We start from the raw sequence: 17,254 nt of genomic DNA on the forward strand, positions 1-17,254 counted from the left end.
TTGACGTTAATAGTGCTGCCTTCCCTCTATTTTGTCTATGACGTAGATTAACATTCTAAATCGATTTATATAGACAGGCATACGGCCCGCTCGTATAGAGACGATTTGTGAAGATTCTGATGCCAGATGCAATAGAAGTGTTCTGGGATCGTGGCAAGTTGACCTAACCCTCTGAGAAAGGGGCCTGATATTATGTTCATATTTTGACAAAATATATTGATGCTATTCAAAAACAAGTTTTAAAAACAAGTAGTGCAGGTTGACCCAACAGAAAACATTAAATAACAGAAACATTATAAAATGGACTTTATTTTTTCAACAAATATATTTAAACGTTTCAATCCATTTTCATTAACTCTGTAACAAGAATGAGCTTGTAATCTCTTCAACCAACTATCCACTTTGTGATGGCGCTCCAATAACGGTATGAGCAGCTGTAGGGAGCTCACTGTAGCTCCACAGCAAAGATCACAAAGAGAGACCTGAAACACCAAAAATACAAACATGAAATAAGCTGTTATATTTTGGTTCACCACATTTTAGAATTGTAACATTTGTAACTTACTTTATCACCAGCGAGCCAACTATGTTCCCCAAGTCGGTATTCCAGATAATCTACAGCGTGATACCAATCCTTCAATTTGCTTTCGTCTGCAGGCCATTTACCGGTAAAGAATTCTGACTGAAAACAATAGATGTATAGCACTGAAAAGAAGTAAGATTTAGGCTCAAGTTATAAGCGATTTATATGCGACTCGCTGTTTTTGACTATGATGGAGCATATAATAGTGTTAAATACTGGTATAGTAAATAAACTATGACTTAACACATCATTACTGTTACTAGCGACCAGGCCCGACTTCGCATGGGTAGCATTTATACATATAAACTTTCCTCTTGAATTAGTATGTCTATTAAAAAACTGCAACTTTTTTTTTTGTGTAGTTTGAAAGATCTAAGTATACATACACACATAAACATATCTAAATGTATCGTGTGAGAAAATCATTCATATTACCTACTCAAACAAAAACAAGCGTAGATTAAAAAATGGAAGCAATATTTAATAATTTCTATATCTTACATAAATTGCACTATCTATAGGGAACAAAGTTCCCGAATTGAAAAATAGCATCTGATCTATCCTGGACTTGGCTGTATTACTATATGGATATAAGGCATAGTTCCGACTCTTACGACACATGTACAAAGCTATTGCATGACTGTCATTAATAATATGGTTACCAACGGAGAGAGCTGGTACTTTCTGCAAAGGATTAATCTGAAATTAAAATAATTAATTTTAATTACTATCTCTATAAGGTTTCTTTGATTTACAGCTTATTTTAGGCTATATGCTGGCAAAATTTCAATATCCGAATCTAAATTAATCTAAATTGAGTCTTTCTGAGGTCAATGGCTTCATTTTCCCTGGTATAAAGGCGTTTCTAATATGATAAGTTATTTCGTTCTTATTAAGAACCACTGTATTTGCTAATTGAAAACGTCCCTTAAAATAGTTAAATACTTGTCTACGCCCGTATACGTCTTGGGTACGTGGAATGTATTGTGGAATACCTTTGTATAAAACTCTGACTTGTGCTCAGAGCAGAATAGATCAACTCTATGTAGTTTGTACTCGATGTTGAGGGCCGATGCCGTCATCATGACAAACCGCACGGGCGGGGAGGCCTCGTCTCCGAACAGCGTGGGCTTCTTATCAAATGGTAACGAGTTTCTGGAACTTATGTTGCTACCATTATTACATACATACATACATATAGTCACGTCTATATCCCTTGCGGGGTAGACCGTGCCAACAGTCTTGAAAAGTCTGACAGGCCACGTTCAGCTTTTTGGCTCGATGATAGAATTGTGATTCAAATAGTGACAGATTGCTAGCCGATGAACTTAAGATTCTTGTTTAAGGCGATGGCCTAAAACAAGAATCTTAAGTTTATAAGCCTATCCCTTAGTCGCCTTTATCGACATCCATGGGAACGAGATGAAGTGATCCAATTCTTTTTTTATATTGGTGCCGGGACCCACACGGTTACGAGTAGAGTAATTTTACCATATGCCTGAGATTCTTCTTGTGGGCGATGGGCAAGCAACCTGTCATTATTTGAATCTCAATTCCATCATTGAGCCAAGCTTTGTGTTATTCAGTTCGCGTTTCTTTTAAGGTCCATATTAAAGTACCTAAGTATTTATTAAAGGTTTCAAACAAAAATAGTAACAAAATAAACAGCTCACAACTTTAAAACTATGAAACACGAACGCAATATAAAGAAAACATAACTTACCGAGTAGAATGATGGTTAAAACAACGATTAACGTTTCCATGTCCAAGGCTTTTGACTAAACTTGAGAGCAAACTCATTATTTTTGATCCTCAAAACATCTGTCGTCTTTAACTTCCCACAACCGAATATGCCTTCGATATCCTATAAAACAAACCTTAATTTTATTTTTAGATACATTAAGACTCCGCCTTGTAGACGAAAACAAACAAAAATATACATAAAAGCTTTACCAATATAGATGGTTTTAGAATGGAGAAATATTTTGCATATGAAACTATCCCGTAGCTCGTATTACATTATGCATTTGGTATCAATTTAAAAGGCTAATGGTCATGAATCGCCAGGCTTTACCTGCGACATTATATCTTTTCTTTTATTACTGATATAAAAACCTACAATTTGTTATTTAAGAAGCATTTAAAATGAGAAACCCAAGTTTTAATCTTGTATTAAAATCAATAAAATCAATCTATTTTGACTAATTATTATTAAATAAGTGATAGCACCAAGAATGGTAGCATTTAAGATTGAGGGATAGGAAGATATTGCTACTCCATCGCCTAAAAGACAAATAAATTCTCAGTTGATTACACTTTCCCATGATTTCATTTTAAAATCGGGGACGTAGGAGAAGTAGTAAAGAATATGCTGTTATATTTACGAAAACATTGTCACTTTTTAAAGAAAACTTTTTGGACGTATTTTATAAGATGTCATACATGGCACCAATTTGTCTAGTGTGACATGTTTATACATTTCTCACATACCTTTGGAAAACAAAAATAAATTTTTAAATTAATATGTATCACTAAGCTATGGGGGCTGGCAAAAGTAGGACCGCACTGACTAGCACTTTAAAGTACGTAATTAAATTATTATATTTTTTGTATTATTACAATTCAACTTCTAATTACTATCCTAATCCAATCACTCATCAATCTCTAGTCAGGTCATAAAAAATATAAGCTGCACAGCTGATATTTGATGAAGTTTGGCACAAAGATATATTAGTACGACTTACTCGACATTATTGCTCTGCCTTTTACTTTTACTTTTTTCAGACACTGCACACTATGGAAATCAGACCGAAGCCCTGCTTGCAGAGCCGTTATGATGGCACTTGACGCTATGAATTTGAACATCACCGAAGTCGACGTTAATATGGATAAAGGCGAGCACAGGAATCCAGAAATGATTATAGTAAGCTTTATCTTGGAATAATAAAACGTGTATAATAAAGCAAGTTAAAAGGTATCTATCTAATAAATTAACTTATATTGAACTTCCATGTATTCTATTACCGAATAAAAAATAAAGAGGATGGGAACCGCTTCTCTTTCCGTGGTGGTAACTAAGGGAAAAGTTAATAAACTTGGGATTATTCTTAAAGGGGATCCTAGGCTAGAAACCTGTCCCTATTTCTATCCCAATTTCATTATTATGTCATACAGCTGAACAGAGCTTATCAATTATTTCTATACCGTTGGTTCTGATATTGACTAATTTTTTTTTTTTGCCCTAGATGAATCCTTTGCAAACATTACCTATATTCAAGGACAGAGAACTTGTTATTTGCGATAGGTAATTATATTTAATTATTTTTTCTCTCATCAAGCAATATGTTTTCGATTTCTCAGGTATCCTAAGTATATTATCAATCAATAATCAAAGTTGATCAATATTATATATTGCTTAATAATTTTTTACTAACAATAATTGCACAATAAATTAACCAAAGCGCTGTACAAGTTACGACGATTCAGTCTTTAATTTCCCAAAGTGCCAATTATTATAATTCACAAATCGAACCTTTAACCTGTCAACAAGAACATCACATTTCATGTTTTGCAATAATATTTTTTTTTGCTTTCCAGTCATGCAATAAACACGTATCTTGCGTCGCGGTATAGGGGTTCAGCGCAGCTCTTGCCCAGGGACGCTGGGGGAAGAGCTCTTGTGGAGCAATTGCTGCATTATGACAGTGGTATCTTGTATCCGAAGTACAGAGCTGCATCAGTGAGAAATCTTATTTAATACTTAATAGTTATCAACCCGTTTAACTTTGTCCTCTTGCCTTTCATCTATGACCGTTATACTACCGGAGGATCTAACCCAAGAAAGATCATAGTTGGTGCAAAAGGAGAAAGTGGTTATTTCCTTTGTCGTCTCTTACAACATTTACTAGGAAAAGATGACTTTAAGTAGACTTCATTTATTGGCACTCCCAAGTCCAAAACCAAGGAGGTCCTTAAAATAAATAATGCGGCTCCACCCGCGTAAACAAAAACCTCCCGTTTACTTCCGTTCCCGTGGGAATTTCGGGAAATCCTGTGATGGACTTTTTAAATTGTTAGCTTATCTGCTTTCGTTTTACTAATTTTATTACTTAGTTGCGTAAGATTTATGCTCCCATTTTAACTCCAATTTGCAATTTCATTGTTTTTGTTACGTGTCAAATTTTTCTTACAATTCCATTTTATATTACGAGTATTTACCTACATTTGATTTCAGTATCCAGTTTTGTACGAGAAATGTAATTGTGTGATGCCCGACCACGCATGCGAAATTGAATGCGCCTATCGTGAATTGGAGAACATGCTAGTAGGCCGCCAGTGGTTCGGCGGCAGTTGGGTCACTCTCAGTGACATATCCATAGCAGCAACTATTAGCACATTGAATATCTTGGTGCCGATTGACAAGTCAAAGTTAATATTTTAATAATCACATCACAAATATTCTACGAACGTTTTCTTTTTTCGTTTTGATTTAGTGCCACATTATTCATACTTTTGTTAACATTTAACTTGCATTTACAATATGAATAAGTAATTAACTGTTTAAGAACTAGCAAGTGATATTTATTAGTTGTTATTCAAATTTGCGTCTGGTATTATATGCTGCAAAATCCACTCGGGTACAAAATCGTCGTTGAAATTTATCTCGGCTAATTCGATCATCCTCATAACTGTAAATAAAATAAACCAAATGATGACTGTTAAAGTTTTTACTTCTCAGATTTTGACAAGTTTTGCTTACATTCCAGCTATCCTCGTTTGTCAGGCTGGCTTCATCGTATGTCCGAAGAAGTATTCTTCATGACAGCCAACAAGAAGGGCCTTGGAGAATTCGCGAGAAGAATAGGCGAGTTCTCACTTGTAGACAACTATAATTAAGAAAAGAAATATGTTCTTACAAAATGTGTTTGTCGGCATCAGATTCGAGCAGTGTGTTTGACGATGTGTTCAAATGTCCTCGAAGTTCGGAGGGAAGGCGTGCCAGAACAGGAACCCCTGAAAGCGAATTACAGTGATATTGTCGTATAGAAAATTTTAATAAATACATTTATATTCACTTGATATATTTTTTTAATTTTGCGGATGTCACGTTTACAGTCTTCCCGGTACTTAAGTAGACATTAAGACGAAAGACAGAAATCATTATTTATTACTGAATTTGAAGTAAAATGCACGACATGCAATTCTATTTTCAACTCATTGTTGCAATGATTTTTTTTTACTGGTTACATATATATTAAAACTTTTTTGATCACAAACATAGGTTTCAATAAACCGGTATTATAATAATATTACTGTTCCTTCAAATTATTTGTGTCAAACTTTTGCCAATATGTGATGAAAACTTATTACAAAAATATAAGCCGCTTTTTTGTTTATGATATCGATGTTTAAAATGATATTCCGATAGAATCGATCGATTAAAATTATGACGCCATTTTATAAACTTTTTATTCCTTCACTACATTGGAATTCACCTGTCAAAGCCAACATGCTGTCTCACTTCAATCTCATTCCCGTCAAGCAAGTGTCAAGTCAAGTGATTGATATTTTTGTGTTCTTGTTTCAATGGAAATTGTTTTGAGATTTCGATTAAACTTGGGATTCTTCGGTAGGAGGGATGAGTGAACAATGTTGAAGTAATTACTATTAGTTATGTAGATTATCAAACTTAGCTGTCCATTGTTATTGCAATGTTCACACGGGTGGTATAAAAAGTTAGTGGCAGTCTTATTTTCCCACGGAACATGAAGAAAGTATTCGTGAAAGGTTGAACTTGTGTTGTGATAGTGTTTGTGACTTCAGCTGGTGCCATCATTCGTGTTCCGATACGATTGAGTCCGTAATTACGGACTAACCTTTTTCCATGACATTCAAATTGTAAGGGACTTCATCCGTGTCTTGTCATGGCTGGTTTCCAAGCGAGAGATACGATGCCAAAACTCGGGCACGTCACAGATCTAAGGGAGCAGTGGCTCGTAAGAACCGACGGAGCTCTGGCTCACAGACTTCAGGACCGGGAGATTTCCTCCCACTTGTGCGAAAATAGGTACAGAAACCAACAGATCCGCGAGGATTTCCCGGTCGCTCTGCACGAGCAGCGCGGCATCGACAATGAGCTGCACATGCGCGAGATGTCGCGCTTGCGGCAGGCTGAGATTGATGCGGAAATTGCGCGTGAAATAGCAGAAATAAACCTCCGCCGACAACGTCGTCAATTGCCCGAAATTCCGCAACCGAGCTCCAGCAGAGCCGTCCCTGCTCCTCCCCCGCCTGATGATGACATAAACCCGGAAGAGCTTGGTTTATCTCCTGCTGAATTTGAGGAAATGAGAAAAAGATTGGAACAGGAAGAAAAGGATGCAAGATTAGCTAGAGAATTGAGTCAGGGGCAAGGAGAGGATGCATTGCTGGCCGACATGAGATGTGCTGTTGAAGTTCAAGATGGAGAACTTGCTAGACTCCTGCAGGAACGAGAGTATAAAAAGCTGCAGAGGGCTAAAGAAAAAGCACGGCAGAAAGCATTGTTAAAAAAGCAGCAGAGGTTAGCTCAGCAACAACGGGAGAATGAGCCGCTACCAGCACCACCACAAGCAACCCTATGTGATGCATACAGTAATCCTAAAGATTTGATCCGTGACAGTAGACTCCGACTCTGTAAGTCAGTTGACTCTGATTTGAATTACGTAGAACCATTCGAAAAGGAGCATATTCAGTCTAAAGCCAGTGCCTTGCGATCAAAAGAGATTTCAAACCAGTATTATTCTCAAGAACCTGGCACAAGTAACATGAATTCATCTCATTCTCATAACAGATCAATGGAGTTTGATTTACATAGTCCGCACAATGGGAACGTGCCACTGCAGTACAGGCAGCCTCCACCGCCTCCTACGACAGGTAAAAAGCCTCGTTTTCCAGACCCTGTGAGCATCAGACCAGCATCCCACTATCCCACGGACAATGATGACGGTCACACAAACAGCCAAATCATGCCACACAGCCTGAGCGAGAACAACAACTTATACAGTTCTACGTTCCCATTGGACAATGGCAACATGACTCCGCAACATATGCATGACAGGACAGACAACAGCAAGAGATTGTCAGTCATCTCCGATATCACCGCTGAAGCACTAGTGAAGAAGAAGAACAAGCAAGCCGACTTGCAGAAGAAAAGAAAAGGATGCAAGATACAGTAACTTTTGAATCTCTTTAAATGCAAATCTCATTTTTATTGATTTTATGATACTTCATTTTTAGAAGACAATATGTAATTACTTTTGGTTAGATATTATCTATCATTACCTTAAAAGGCTTAAAATAAGCCTATACATTATACCACATTTAATTAAGGGACCAATTTTTTTACAATCTTTTATATTCAGTATATGGAGAAAATCTCTTCATCATTATACTTTAAAAATGTTGAGAATAACTTAATATTAAATAGCTATAAGTTATTTAATTTTCGGTGTAAGTGCAGATGTACCTGCCGGAACCAATGAGCCATCTTAATATTAATTTGTTATGTGCCTTGATTTAGCAGTAAGACTACAGACATAGATCTAACTAGATACCGCATTTTACTCATCTGTATGCAAAGCAAATATGTGAACAGGGTGAAATAAGAGATAGGTAAAAAAGTTGGTTAATACAGCACAATACAACAATGAAAAATGAAAATAATATTTATTTGGAAATGAGAACAAGTACAGTAAGTTAAATTACATAGGATAATGATATATAATATATAGATACACCTTATAAAAAAAATCCGTTCTGACACCCTTGTGCTAAGTGATTTGGCCACAAAAGAAAAGAATACCTGTTGTAACTTATGGATGGTGGAATACTTTTCGATGTAGTCCACTGTATATCACTAGCAGGGTCTAGCTAGATCTATGACTACCAATAAGACGTAACATTCCTTAGAGTTTACTATGTTTTTATACTAATATATTTTGATATATAAAAAGATTTTCTCTTTCTAAGCATTTTCTTAATCTCATTTGTATGTGATTATAAAATAATATGCTCAATTATATTAGAAACTCAATCTTAAAAAGCTTTGAAAGTTTGTTTTTGATTTTTCTAATAGTTCAAAAATAATTTTGCATTGTACTTAATAATAAGACTGATTGATATTTACCTGAATTACATTATTGGTTGGAAATCACGAATTTATTGAATATTTTTTTGTTAATTTTTTAATTGTATTTCTTTGGTGCCAAAAATGGTGCTCTTATTTTGCTGTTTTTTTTTTTTGTAATCTCAACTTTCTCTTTCTTATAGTGCTTATTTTTGCATAACTTATGAATAAATGTTTTATTTGTTCATTAACTGTATAAAATAGAGGTCAACATAACATTACTTTTCACTCTCTTTGTTATATGTAGCTGTGCAAACATAAATGCAAATATAAATAAAGCTGACCTCTGTTTAGTCATAGATTATTATATTTGTGCACATTGGCGATAATAGCTGCAATATATTTCCGCCATTTTAGATTACTTCACACGTTCTCTCAGTAATATAAGTATCTACATAATTAAGTTATAAAAATATAAGGCACATCAAATTAAGTACAAATATTTGAAAGTTGATTTCAACATTTGAGAAAAAATTAAAAAATATTTCTTGAAAAATTAATTACGTTTGTTTTCCCTTTTAAATATTTGTACAAAATTTTTGTGATCCTTATTTTATATATAAATTTACTAATATTAGTAATTTTAAGCTTTAATGCAATGTATGGCCTTCAACGTGCCTTATAGGAACCGAACCAAACGTGAATTATTTATTATAACAATATTTTAATTAATTTTATATACTTAGTTATTACAAAAAGGAAACGTAATTTGTAAGTACCAATCAGAAAAACTGCGAAACAGTTTTATATCGCTGTACATGTTTTCAAGTATAATGGCAGAAATAAATTTACCGGTACGAACTTTTCGAATGGAATATTGCACAAATGGTCGCTTGAGTATAAATAAATAATCAGGGATTTAGAACTCGATTATTTCCCGAAATTCCCAGTTTTATCTATTGTTTGTTTAACTCCTGGAAATTTCGGTTAAAAGTAGGTACCTACGTAAGACATGTCTACCAGTGTGTCAATATTCCATGCGTATTCAATTCTCACTAAGTCGTTACATAACTTTATATCATTAGCTGTAGCTAAGCATTATACAATGTTTTAAGTAGATTTAAGTAAGTATGTACGATATACCTTCATTTTTTCATCTAGCCGTGAGTAGAAGAGTTGCTAACTGTGTGTGCAACTATTTCCAAATTTCAACGAAATCTTTAGAGCTTAAGTAACGTCAGAACTTTCTTCCTGACTGTTATTCTTGCAACAAAACATTTATTCTTGATTGGTGTCCCAATTGTCCCTGAAAAATAGTACCTATTCAAATTGAAAAGCTACAGTTCGACACTGTGTCCGAGTCTTCAACAGCTCGATTGGCACGGATTTTGAAACTTTTTTTTCAGAAACTTTTTGAGTAATGATAAGTAAGAAATAGGTATGTTGATTTATTTTCGGTACACTGCACACCCGCTTGCTGGTCTTATACTCTGTAAACAACTACACTTGCATCATATGCGTATTTCTGAAGGATATCAAAACGATATTACGAATGAATAAGAAATAAGAAGATGTAATACATGATTGATTGAATATTTTGTGGTAAGGCACCATACGGTAACACTCCAAGTTGAGTTCAGTGGCGTCATTTCTTGCATAATTTTAATACAATGCAAAATCTCAATCACGATAATGCTAATTTCAAGTTTGCGATTAAACAAAAGACCACTATAAAGCGTCTAGTGAAAGTATTTGATGTGGTTTAATATGAACCTTTGATTTTGTAATTCAATATATTTGTAATCTCTTTAAGTTGATTGTGACAATTTATAATTAACAAAGCAATACATATTGCAATTTTTTTAATCACATTTTGTTTTATTTGTAATTGAGGTATTTTTATATGAACTGATGTTGCCGTGTGGTTCCCGGCACCAATACAAAAGAGAATAGGACCACTCCATGCCTTTCCTATGGATGTCATAAAAGGCGACTACGGGATAGGCTTACAAACTTGTGATTCTTTTTTAGGCCATGGGCTAGCAACCTGTCGCTATATGAATCTCAATTCTATTATTTCGCCAAACAGCTAAACGTGGTCTTTCAGTCTTTTCAAGACTGTTGGCACTGTCTACCCCGCAAGGAATATGGACGTTATTATATGTATGTATGTATGCATATTACTCTATTCGTCATACGCACCGCGTTGTTATCAAATATCCTCCCACTTATCATGAATAACTATACCTACCCAACAAGCTAACATTTTTACCTACCATCGCTACAAAAACCCTTCTAAAATGAATTTAAATGAAAAAATTCAGTTCTTTTATACAAAAGTGACGAAGAATAGCTAGAATATTCTGTTGTGGCGCCTCCCAAGGGAGTACCCTAGATAATTACGTCGAGCTACAAAAATTAAGCTACTAAGTAGATAATTGTTGAAATTTAAAATTTAAATCAGTTAATCGATTCTTCAAAGCGAATTAATTCTCCCTCCTTTATTGTTTACCTGCTAACTGCTTGAGTTTAGATTCAATCGTTACTTATGCACGAATGAACAATAATTTCGATCATCTGATCATTATCGTTTTCAACTGGAACCAATCACTTAAATTGTTTTATGTAAATCTTAATAAATACCTACTTACAGATTTTTTTTCGTCAGATTTTCCAAAATAGCAAGTCTAGGTAGGTACTTAACCTAAATGCTCTCCATAAATTTCTTAACTAGATGTCGTACAGTGCCCCACACTTAGGATAGGACCTCCATCTCATTCCCGTAGATACCATTCATCAGAGGATAACCTGGAATAACATATACGGTACTTTTGCCGTGTGGTTCCCGGCACCAATAAAAAAAGAATAGGACCACTCCAGCTCGTTCCCATGGATGGCGTAAAAGGCGACTAATGGATAGACGCCTAAAAGAAGAATCCCTAGTTTATAAAACTTGGGATTCCTCTTTAAGGCGATGGGCTAGCAACCTGTCACTATTTGAATCTCAATTCTATCTTATAGCCAAATAGCTTAACGTGGCCTATCAGTCTTTTCAAGACTGTTGGCTCTGTCTATCCCGCAAGGGATAAAGACGTGATTATATGTATGTATTTACTTTTCATGCCGAAATTTTACGCGAGGAAAGCCACTGGGCGCTACTTATATAATTGAATAATTTCCCTCGAGAAACTTTCATTATTTACAGTTATTGAATACTTGAACAAGTAGGTAGATTTGTTATGCGAGACTTTATTGCTAATAACGGAGAAAGTGTTTAAGAAATCTCGATATTCATTCCATTATCCATTCAAATATAAAATGGGCCCGTTCGTAATATTAATTGTCAGCATTTAACACTGAATTCATAATGGCAACTAATTTTACGCGGTCCCTCGTACTTTGATACCTACTCAAAAAAAGCTAAAAACGAAATTATTTTGTTGATGATTCAATATTCAAATTATAGATACTTAATTAAAAAGTATTATTCATTATTATGGGATATCTAAGTACTCCATATATGATTGTCATATCTTTTGGATTCACAACATTGGTTGACGTCAAATAAATTACTTAAAACTAAGTTCACTGCCGCTTCCAAAGCATCAGTGCAGAAGAAGCGGTAACAAACTGCACTGCAGCATTTTCTTCATTCATTGATTCATTGCTATTGTCTAGAAACGGCTTAAAAATTTAATGTTGATGGATATAGGTAGTACCTACCTAAATTTTAAGGCTTTTATGGAATAAGCTAGCTGTGCCCGCGACTTCGTCCGCGTGAAATAGGTAGTTATTTTGGGCATCATTGACCTCAAGGATGAATAATTTTCCCCGTTTTTTTTTACATTTTTCATTATTTCTTTGCTCCTTATAGTTGCAGCGTGATGTTATACCTACCTATAGCCTAAAGCCTTCTTCGATAAATGGTCTACTAAACACAAAAATAATTTTTCAATTCGAACCAGTAGTTCCTGAGATTAGCGCGTTCAAACAAACAAACTCTTCAGTTTTTTAATATTAGTATAGATAACGAATTGAATGCACGAAGTATGACCGGGATCCTCTAGTTCAAGGCCATTGCGACAGGTGTTGCACCATTGAAGTTTTACCGGTTCTTGGTGACACGCACGTGGCTATTGTGTGGCGTCACTCAAGTGAGGATTAGGCTCGTACTCTTCATGGAAAGCCTTTAATGAAACCCATTTCCAAACTGCATTACCGTCGCGGAGCCATTTGACTGACGGGTTATTTAGTCTAATGGACCACTTCACCGACAAGCCAAATGTTCGCGTTTATGGGAGAATGATCTCATGACATATATACATATAGGTAGTGATGCTACATCTCTCACGGGGTAGAAAGAGCCATCAGTCTTGAAAAGATTGATAGGCCACGTTTGGCTTAATAATAGAATTGAGATTCATATAGTGACAGGTTACTAGCCCGTCGCCTAAAGGAAGAATGTCAAGTTTAAAAGTCTTCCCCTTAGTCGCCTTACGACATCCACGGGAAAGGGATGGAGTGATCCTATTCTTTTTTCTATTCGTGCCGGGAACCACACGGCACTAGTCACTTATAACAGAAATCTGGAAGAGTGGAGCTTAAATATATAAGCATGATCTCGTAGATCGTAGGACACAGACTCTTTCTGAAGGCCTGGGTCCTAGGACACCACGATTCTCAGCTTCACCCTAGGGAGGGCACATCCGGAATAAACGCCAAGATTATGTTCACCAAATAATGAAAAAAAAAAAGAATAGGAAAAGGCCAGGAATTGCAGAGGAAAACTAAGGAAAAAAAAATGCAATTTTGAATTTCCAAATTGACTATATACTCACAAAAATAAATACAAAAATACATACCTACTGCAAGGTCACAACGATCATATTTTTAGATCTATTTCATAAAAAGAAATAAGTATGAGAACATATTTATCAGCGTAATGAATTAAGAAAAAGTTAAAATAATCATGGTAAAGCTTAAATAACTACCTGTATACATATAATATGGACTGTATTTTCTGCATATAAAAAAAAATAAACGAAAATACACGTGGTTTCTTGCATTCCATCCACGTGGTCAAACTAAGTAAACAAACTCATTTGACCTCAAGCAATTTCACATTGTAGACTTCTTTTTTGTTTAGTTTATTGATACAAAAAATTAAAACTAAAATATTTTAAACCTTTGGTGGCTACAATTGTGAAATGAGTACATATTTGACATGAATGAAACAAAATTGGATGTCGGGCAATGTTTTCAAAGATTTTATTTCTTCCATTTTCTTCGGAAATGCCACAATGATATAACCTAAGTATGTTTCATAAGGCATAGTTATAAAGACACTGTTTAGATTATAATGAGCGATATACTTAGAATAATTTTGAGCTGTAAATTTCGAGTTGACAAAGGAATTTCGAGTGGTCTGAATTCAATATGTACAAAACATTTTTGTTCAATTAATACAATTATTTACAATGTTGACTTTAACAAATTGACGAAAAGTATGGTTTGATAATTTTAAATTTTTGTTTATAAAACTCAAAATAATTAGGTTTTTTTTTTAAGTGAATGATAATTGTCAACTCGTAAAATAGCGTAATTTTCCCTTTACTTCATATGTAGCAGGTTTATCTCCATGTGAAAATATGTAAACAAAAACATTATGTCGTAGGTATATACCTACGTACAATGAGTTTAATAGGAAGTTCAATAAAAAAAATAGTGAACGATACAAAATAATAAAAAAAAATTAATGAACCCGCTATTTTTGTAGACTGTGGTCTTGGATTAGCAAAATTGGCGGGTTCTGGAATATACTACGCGTAGTAATCGTCTATTAGCAGTAACAGTTCGATTGTAAGTCGGTTGACCGGATTGGAGCAACTTATATGGGTACTCAACGATATACTAAAAAACATGCATTTATTTACATCTTTATTTTGTTTACACATTTGCCACATCTTTACAATTTCTCAATTTATTATACAACTAGTTTGTCAATGTTTGCTATTTCGCCAGGTTGGCGGCTTGTTTCTTGGCTTTAACTAATTCCACTAGTTCCTTGTACCTCTTCATACAATCTTTCTTGGAACGGTTCGGTATGCACTCCGCGATCTTATCCCACCTCTCCGAGGTGCTCGCCGGGAATGTCTTCATCGCCTGCTCCAACAGCTCCTGTTCTGTCTTCGTCCACGCCCGCTCCTCTTTCACCGCTTCAAGTTTAACTTCTTCTTTTGCTTTCCCTGTACCATTAACTAATTTCGCACTGCTGTCACTCTTCGATATACTGTTTTCATCCATATGATTGGCTACTTTTTTCTTCTCCTTCTCAAATTGATCAAAAGCCTCCTCGTTGGCAGCTTTCTTTAGACTACTCTTTGAGAAATCAGAGCTTTGTAAATCTTTAGCCTTATTGAGAACATCTTTAGCTGTAAATCTTTTGTCGTCAGTGAAGGTGCTGTGCTGATTGAGAAAGTTAGCTACAACTTCCCACCTCTGATTGGTTCCGGCAGGGAAGAGATTGACTGCTTTGATTAAAAGTTGCATCATTTCAGCCGTCCATTCTATGGGCGCTCTAATCACAGAATCCTTTTTAGTTTTTTGTTCCTCAACTTTTTTAGTTTCAAATAAGGCTCTTCTTTCAGCTTCCAATTTATCTTCTGTATTTTGGACTGTTCTCACGAATGCTTCCCGGCCGTTAGATTCCAAGTCTTTCATAAGGTCTTGGAGCTCAAGGACTTTCATGACTTCACAAATTTTCTCTACGGCAGCCATGTGTGAGACCATTTCGTCATCAGTCTGAGAATAGTAGTTGTTGGTCTTGCAGAGGTCTCGCAAGGCCTTGCGTTCCTTGCGTAGGTTTTTCTTCATTTGTTCTCGTTCCGCGCGCGCGGCCTCCAGTTTTGCTCGCTCGGCTTCTTCCGCTTTTTGTTTAGCGGCCTGTGCTTCTCTTATTAGACGTTCTTCTTCAGCTTTTTTGGCTTGAACGGCATCCTGGAAAAAGTTAATTTCTAGTTACTTAACTATCAAGAGGGGCAAGATTTCTTGCAGAAATATTTTATATACTGGGCTTAGAATGAATTTATTGAAATGGCAATTTTTATGACTGTTATCATATATATATTCTTGTTAAAAGTTGAAAATCCTATTTGTATCATGTCACCTTCCTAACACTAACATATAATTACTGAATTTTATTGTGGTGAATGGTAAAAACTAACTTACACTGTAATACTAGACCAACATAGACAGCAGCCTGCACACAAAACGAGGGACATCTGAGTTTCTAAAACAAATTATCTATTCTATCTATCACAGATTTACTTACTTGTCGAGCTCTCTTGGCAGCCAGTTTCTTATCTTTGTCCTCTTGCTTGAAACGCTGGATCCTTGGATCATTAGCATATGCCAAGTCCACTAGGCTACGAATCCTCGACATCTCTTCCTTCTTTAGCTTCGCCCGAGCAGCCTTGTTCTGCTTCTCAATCCAGCGCCTCTCTTCCCGGTCAGCCCCTCTCTCTTTCTCCTCCTCATCCATGTAAGAGAATTCGCGCCATGAGTCGAATTCATACCAAAATGCATAAAACCTTTCAACTTGGTCTCTCGGACTGTTCTCATCACCTAATAGAGGCACATTCCTCTTTTCTGACCACCTTGCATTAATTTCAAAATATTTACTAAACGCTTTGTAGAAACCTTCCTTTTTAATGTCTGAATTAGATGGAATGGCGTCATCTACTAATGGATCCACAGAATCATAGGACCTGCGTTTAATTGGCGTTCCAAGAATCTCATAAGCCTTTGTTATGCACGTGAAATAGTCGTCATCACTGCGGACATCCTCACCCTGCGCCTTCCGTTTGTCCGGGTGGTGTTTCAAAACTTTTTGGCGATAGGCACGCTTAATGTCATCATCAGACGCTTTATAACGTAAATTCTTTACACCCAATACAGCATAATGATCCTGATTCTTCCAGTCCTTGGGGTCTAGACTCCGTAAGTACTCGACATCATCCTCAAAAATAACTTCCTCGGCCTTTTCTTTGGAATTTGTGGTACTAAGTAGAGCATCTTCGCCATGGCATTTTATACTATAATATCTTAAAAATGCGGCACCAGCGCATTCCACTTTCCGCTTCACGCATGGCCATGGTATCGCCACTACCCGACAATTGTTACTAGAATCTCCGCTACTCATTTTCAATTAACTTTTTGACTAAAATATGGACACAGTACTAACATAACCTATAAATGAGGTAAACACCTCATTAACGTAACTACTTTCAACTATTATTTTGAGAGCACCTCTCAGTAAGCCGAAATCAAGATAAAGGTTGCAACTAATGAATAAAACCACTATTAAAATAATTAAACATAATTTAAACACTAAACGCGCTTTCAAAAAGACATCGAGAACAGAATGAATGAATGAGATGAATGAAATTTTTTAAATCTAGATTATTGTTTTTCCGTACCGGGATTAGCAAAGATATTGAGCACATGCGCGCATGTATAAGCGCATCGAGCTGGAAACAATGCGCGGCTTTACGTCATGCAAATCC

The 17,254-nt window shown here is 35.6% G+C and overlaps 4 protein-coding genes across 4 annotated transcripts; 2 read left to right on the forward strand and 2 right to left on the reverse strand.

Moving 5' to 3' along the window:
* Positions 1-311: 311 nt before the first annotated feature.
* LOC106140503 (glutathione S-transferase 1-like) lies at positions 312-5,558 on the reverse strand (the record flags this gene model as incomplete). The annotated part of the gene is made up of 6 exons (XM_060949675.1): positions 5,500-5,558; positions 2,307-2,447; positions 1,579-1,744; positions 1,085-1,282; positions 566-682; positions 312-482 (listed from the first exon to the last, which is right to left on the reverse strand). Coding segments are annotated over exons 2-6 (729 nt in total), but the record flags the coding sequence as incomplete, so codon positions are not given.
* LOC106140941 (glutathione S-transferase 1-like) lies at positions 3,052-5,616 on the forward strand. Its single transcript, XM_060949771.1, has 7 exons — positions 3,052-3,165; positions 3,368-3,506; positions 3,829-3,887; positions 4,181-4,322; positions 4,818-5,011; positions 5,350-5,447; positions 5,522-5,616. Exons 1-7 carry the CDS (start codon positions 3,122-3,124, stop codon positions 5,614-5,616), a joined length of 771 nt encoding a protein of 256 aa, XP_060805754.1. The 5' UTR covers positions 3,052-3,121.
* A 508-nt stretch (positions 5,617-6,124) lies between these two features.
* Positions 6,125-10,522, forward strand: LOC106140943 (uncharacterized). The gene has a single exon (XM_013342595.2). It carries the CDS (start codon positions 6,508-6,510, stop codon positions 7,798-7,800), a length of 1,293 nt encoding a protein of 430 aa, XP_013198049.2. The 5' UTR covers positions 6,125-6,507; the 3' UTR covers positions 7,801-10,522.
* A 4,091-nt stretch (positions 10,523-14,613) lies between these two features.
* LOC106141950 (dnaJ homolog subfamily C member 2) lies at positions 14,614-17,168 on the reverse strand. The gene is made up of 2 exons (XM_013343583.2): positions 16,021-17,168; positions 14,614-15,686 (listed from the first exon to the last, which is right to left on the reverse strand). The coding sequence occupies exons 1-2, from the start codon at positions 16,888-16,890 to the stop codon at positions 14,700-14,702; spliced, it is 1,857 nt and encodes a 618-aa protein (XP_013199037.2). The 5' UTR covers positions 16,891-17,168; the 3' UTR covers positions 14,614-14,699.
* Positions 17,169-17,254: the final 86 nt, after the last annotated feature.

Source organism: Amyelois transitella, chromosome 19 (genome assembly GCF_032362555.1).
Source record: "Amyelois transitella isolate CPQ chromosome 19, ilAmyTran1.1, whole genome shotgun sequence".
NCBI classification, from domain to species: domain Eukaryota; kingdom Metazoa; phylum Arthropoda; class Insecta; order Lepidoptera; family Pyralidae; genus Amyelois; species Amyelois transitella.

Excerpts from the sequence above, each read along its gene's own strand:
- LOC106140941 (XM_060949771.1), top strand. The coding sequence starts at position 3,122 with ATGGGGGCTGGCAAAAGTAGGACCGCACTGACTAGCACTTTAAA. Across the intron at positions 3,888-4,180 it reads GAACTTGTTATTTGCGATAG|TCATGCAATAAACACGTATC; the intron begins GTAATTATATTT and ends TTTGCTTTCCAG. Across the intron at positions 4,323-4,817 it reads CGAAGTACAGAGCTGCATCA|TATCCAGTTTTGTACGAGAA; the intron begins GTGAGAAATCTT and ends ATTTGATTTCAG.
- LOC106141950 (XM_013343583.2), bottom strand. The coding sequence starts at position 16,890 with ATGAGTAGCGGAGATTCTAGTAACAATTGTCGGGTAGTGGCGATACCA. Across the intron at positions 15,687-16,020 it reads CTGCCAAGAGAGCTCGACAA|GATGCCGTTCAAGCCAAAAA; the intron begins GTAAGTAAATCT and ends AACTTTTTCCAG.
- LOC106140943 (XM_013342595.2), top strand. The coding sequence starts at position 6,508 with ATGGCTGGTTTCCAAGCGAGAGATACGATGCCAAAACTCGGGCACGTC.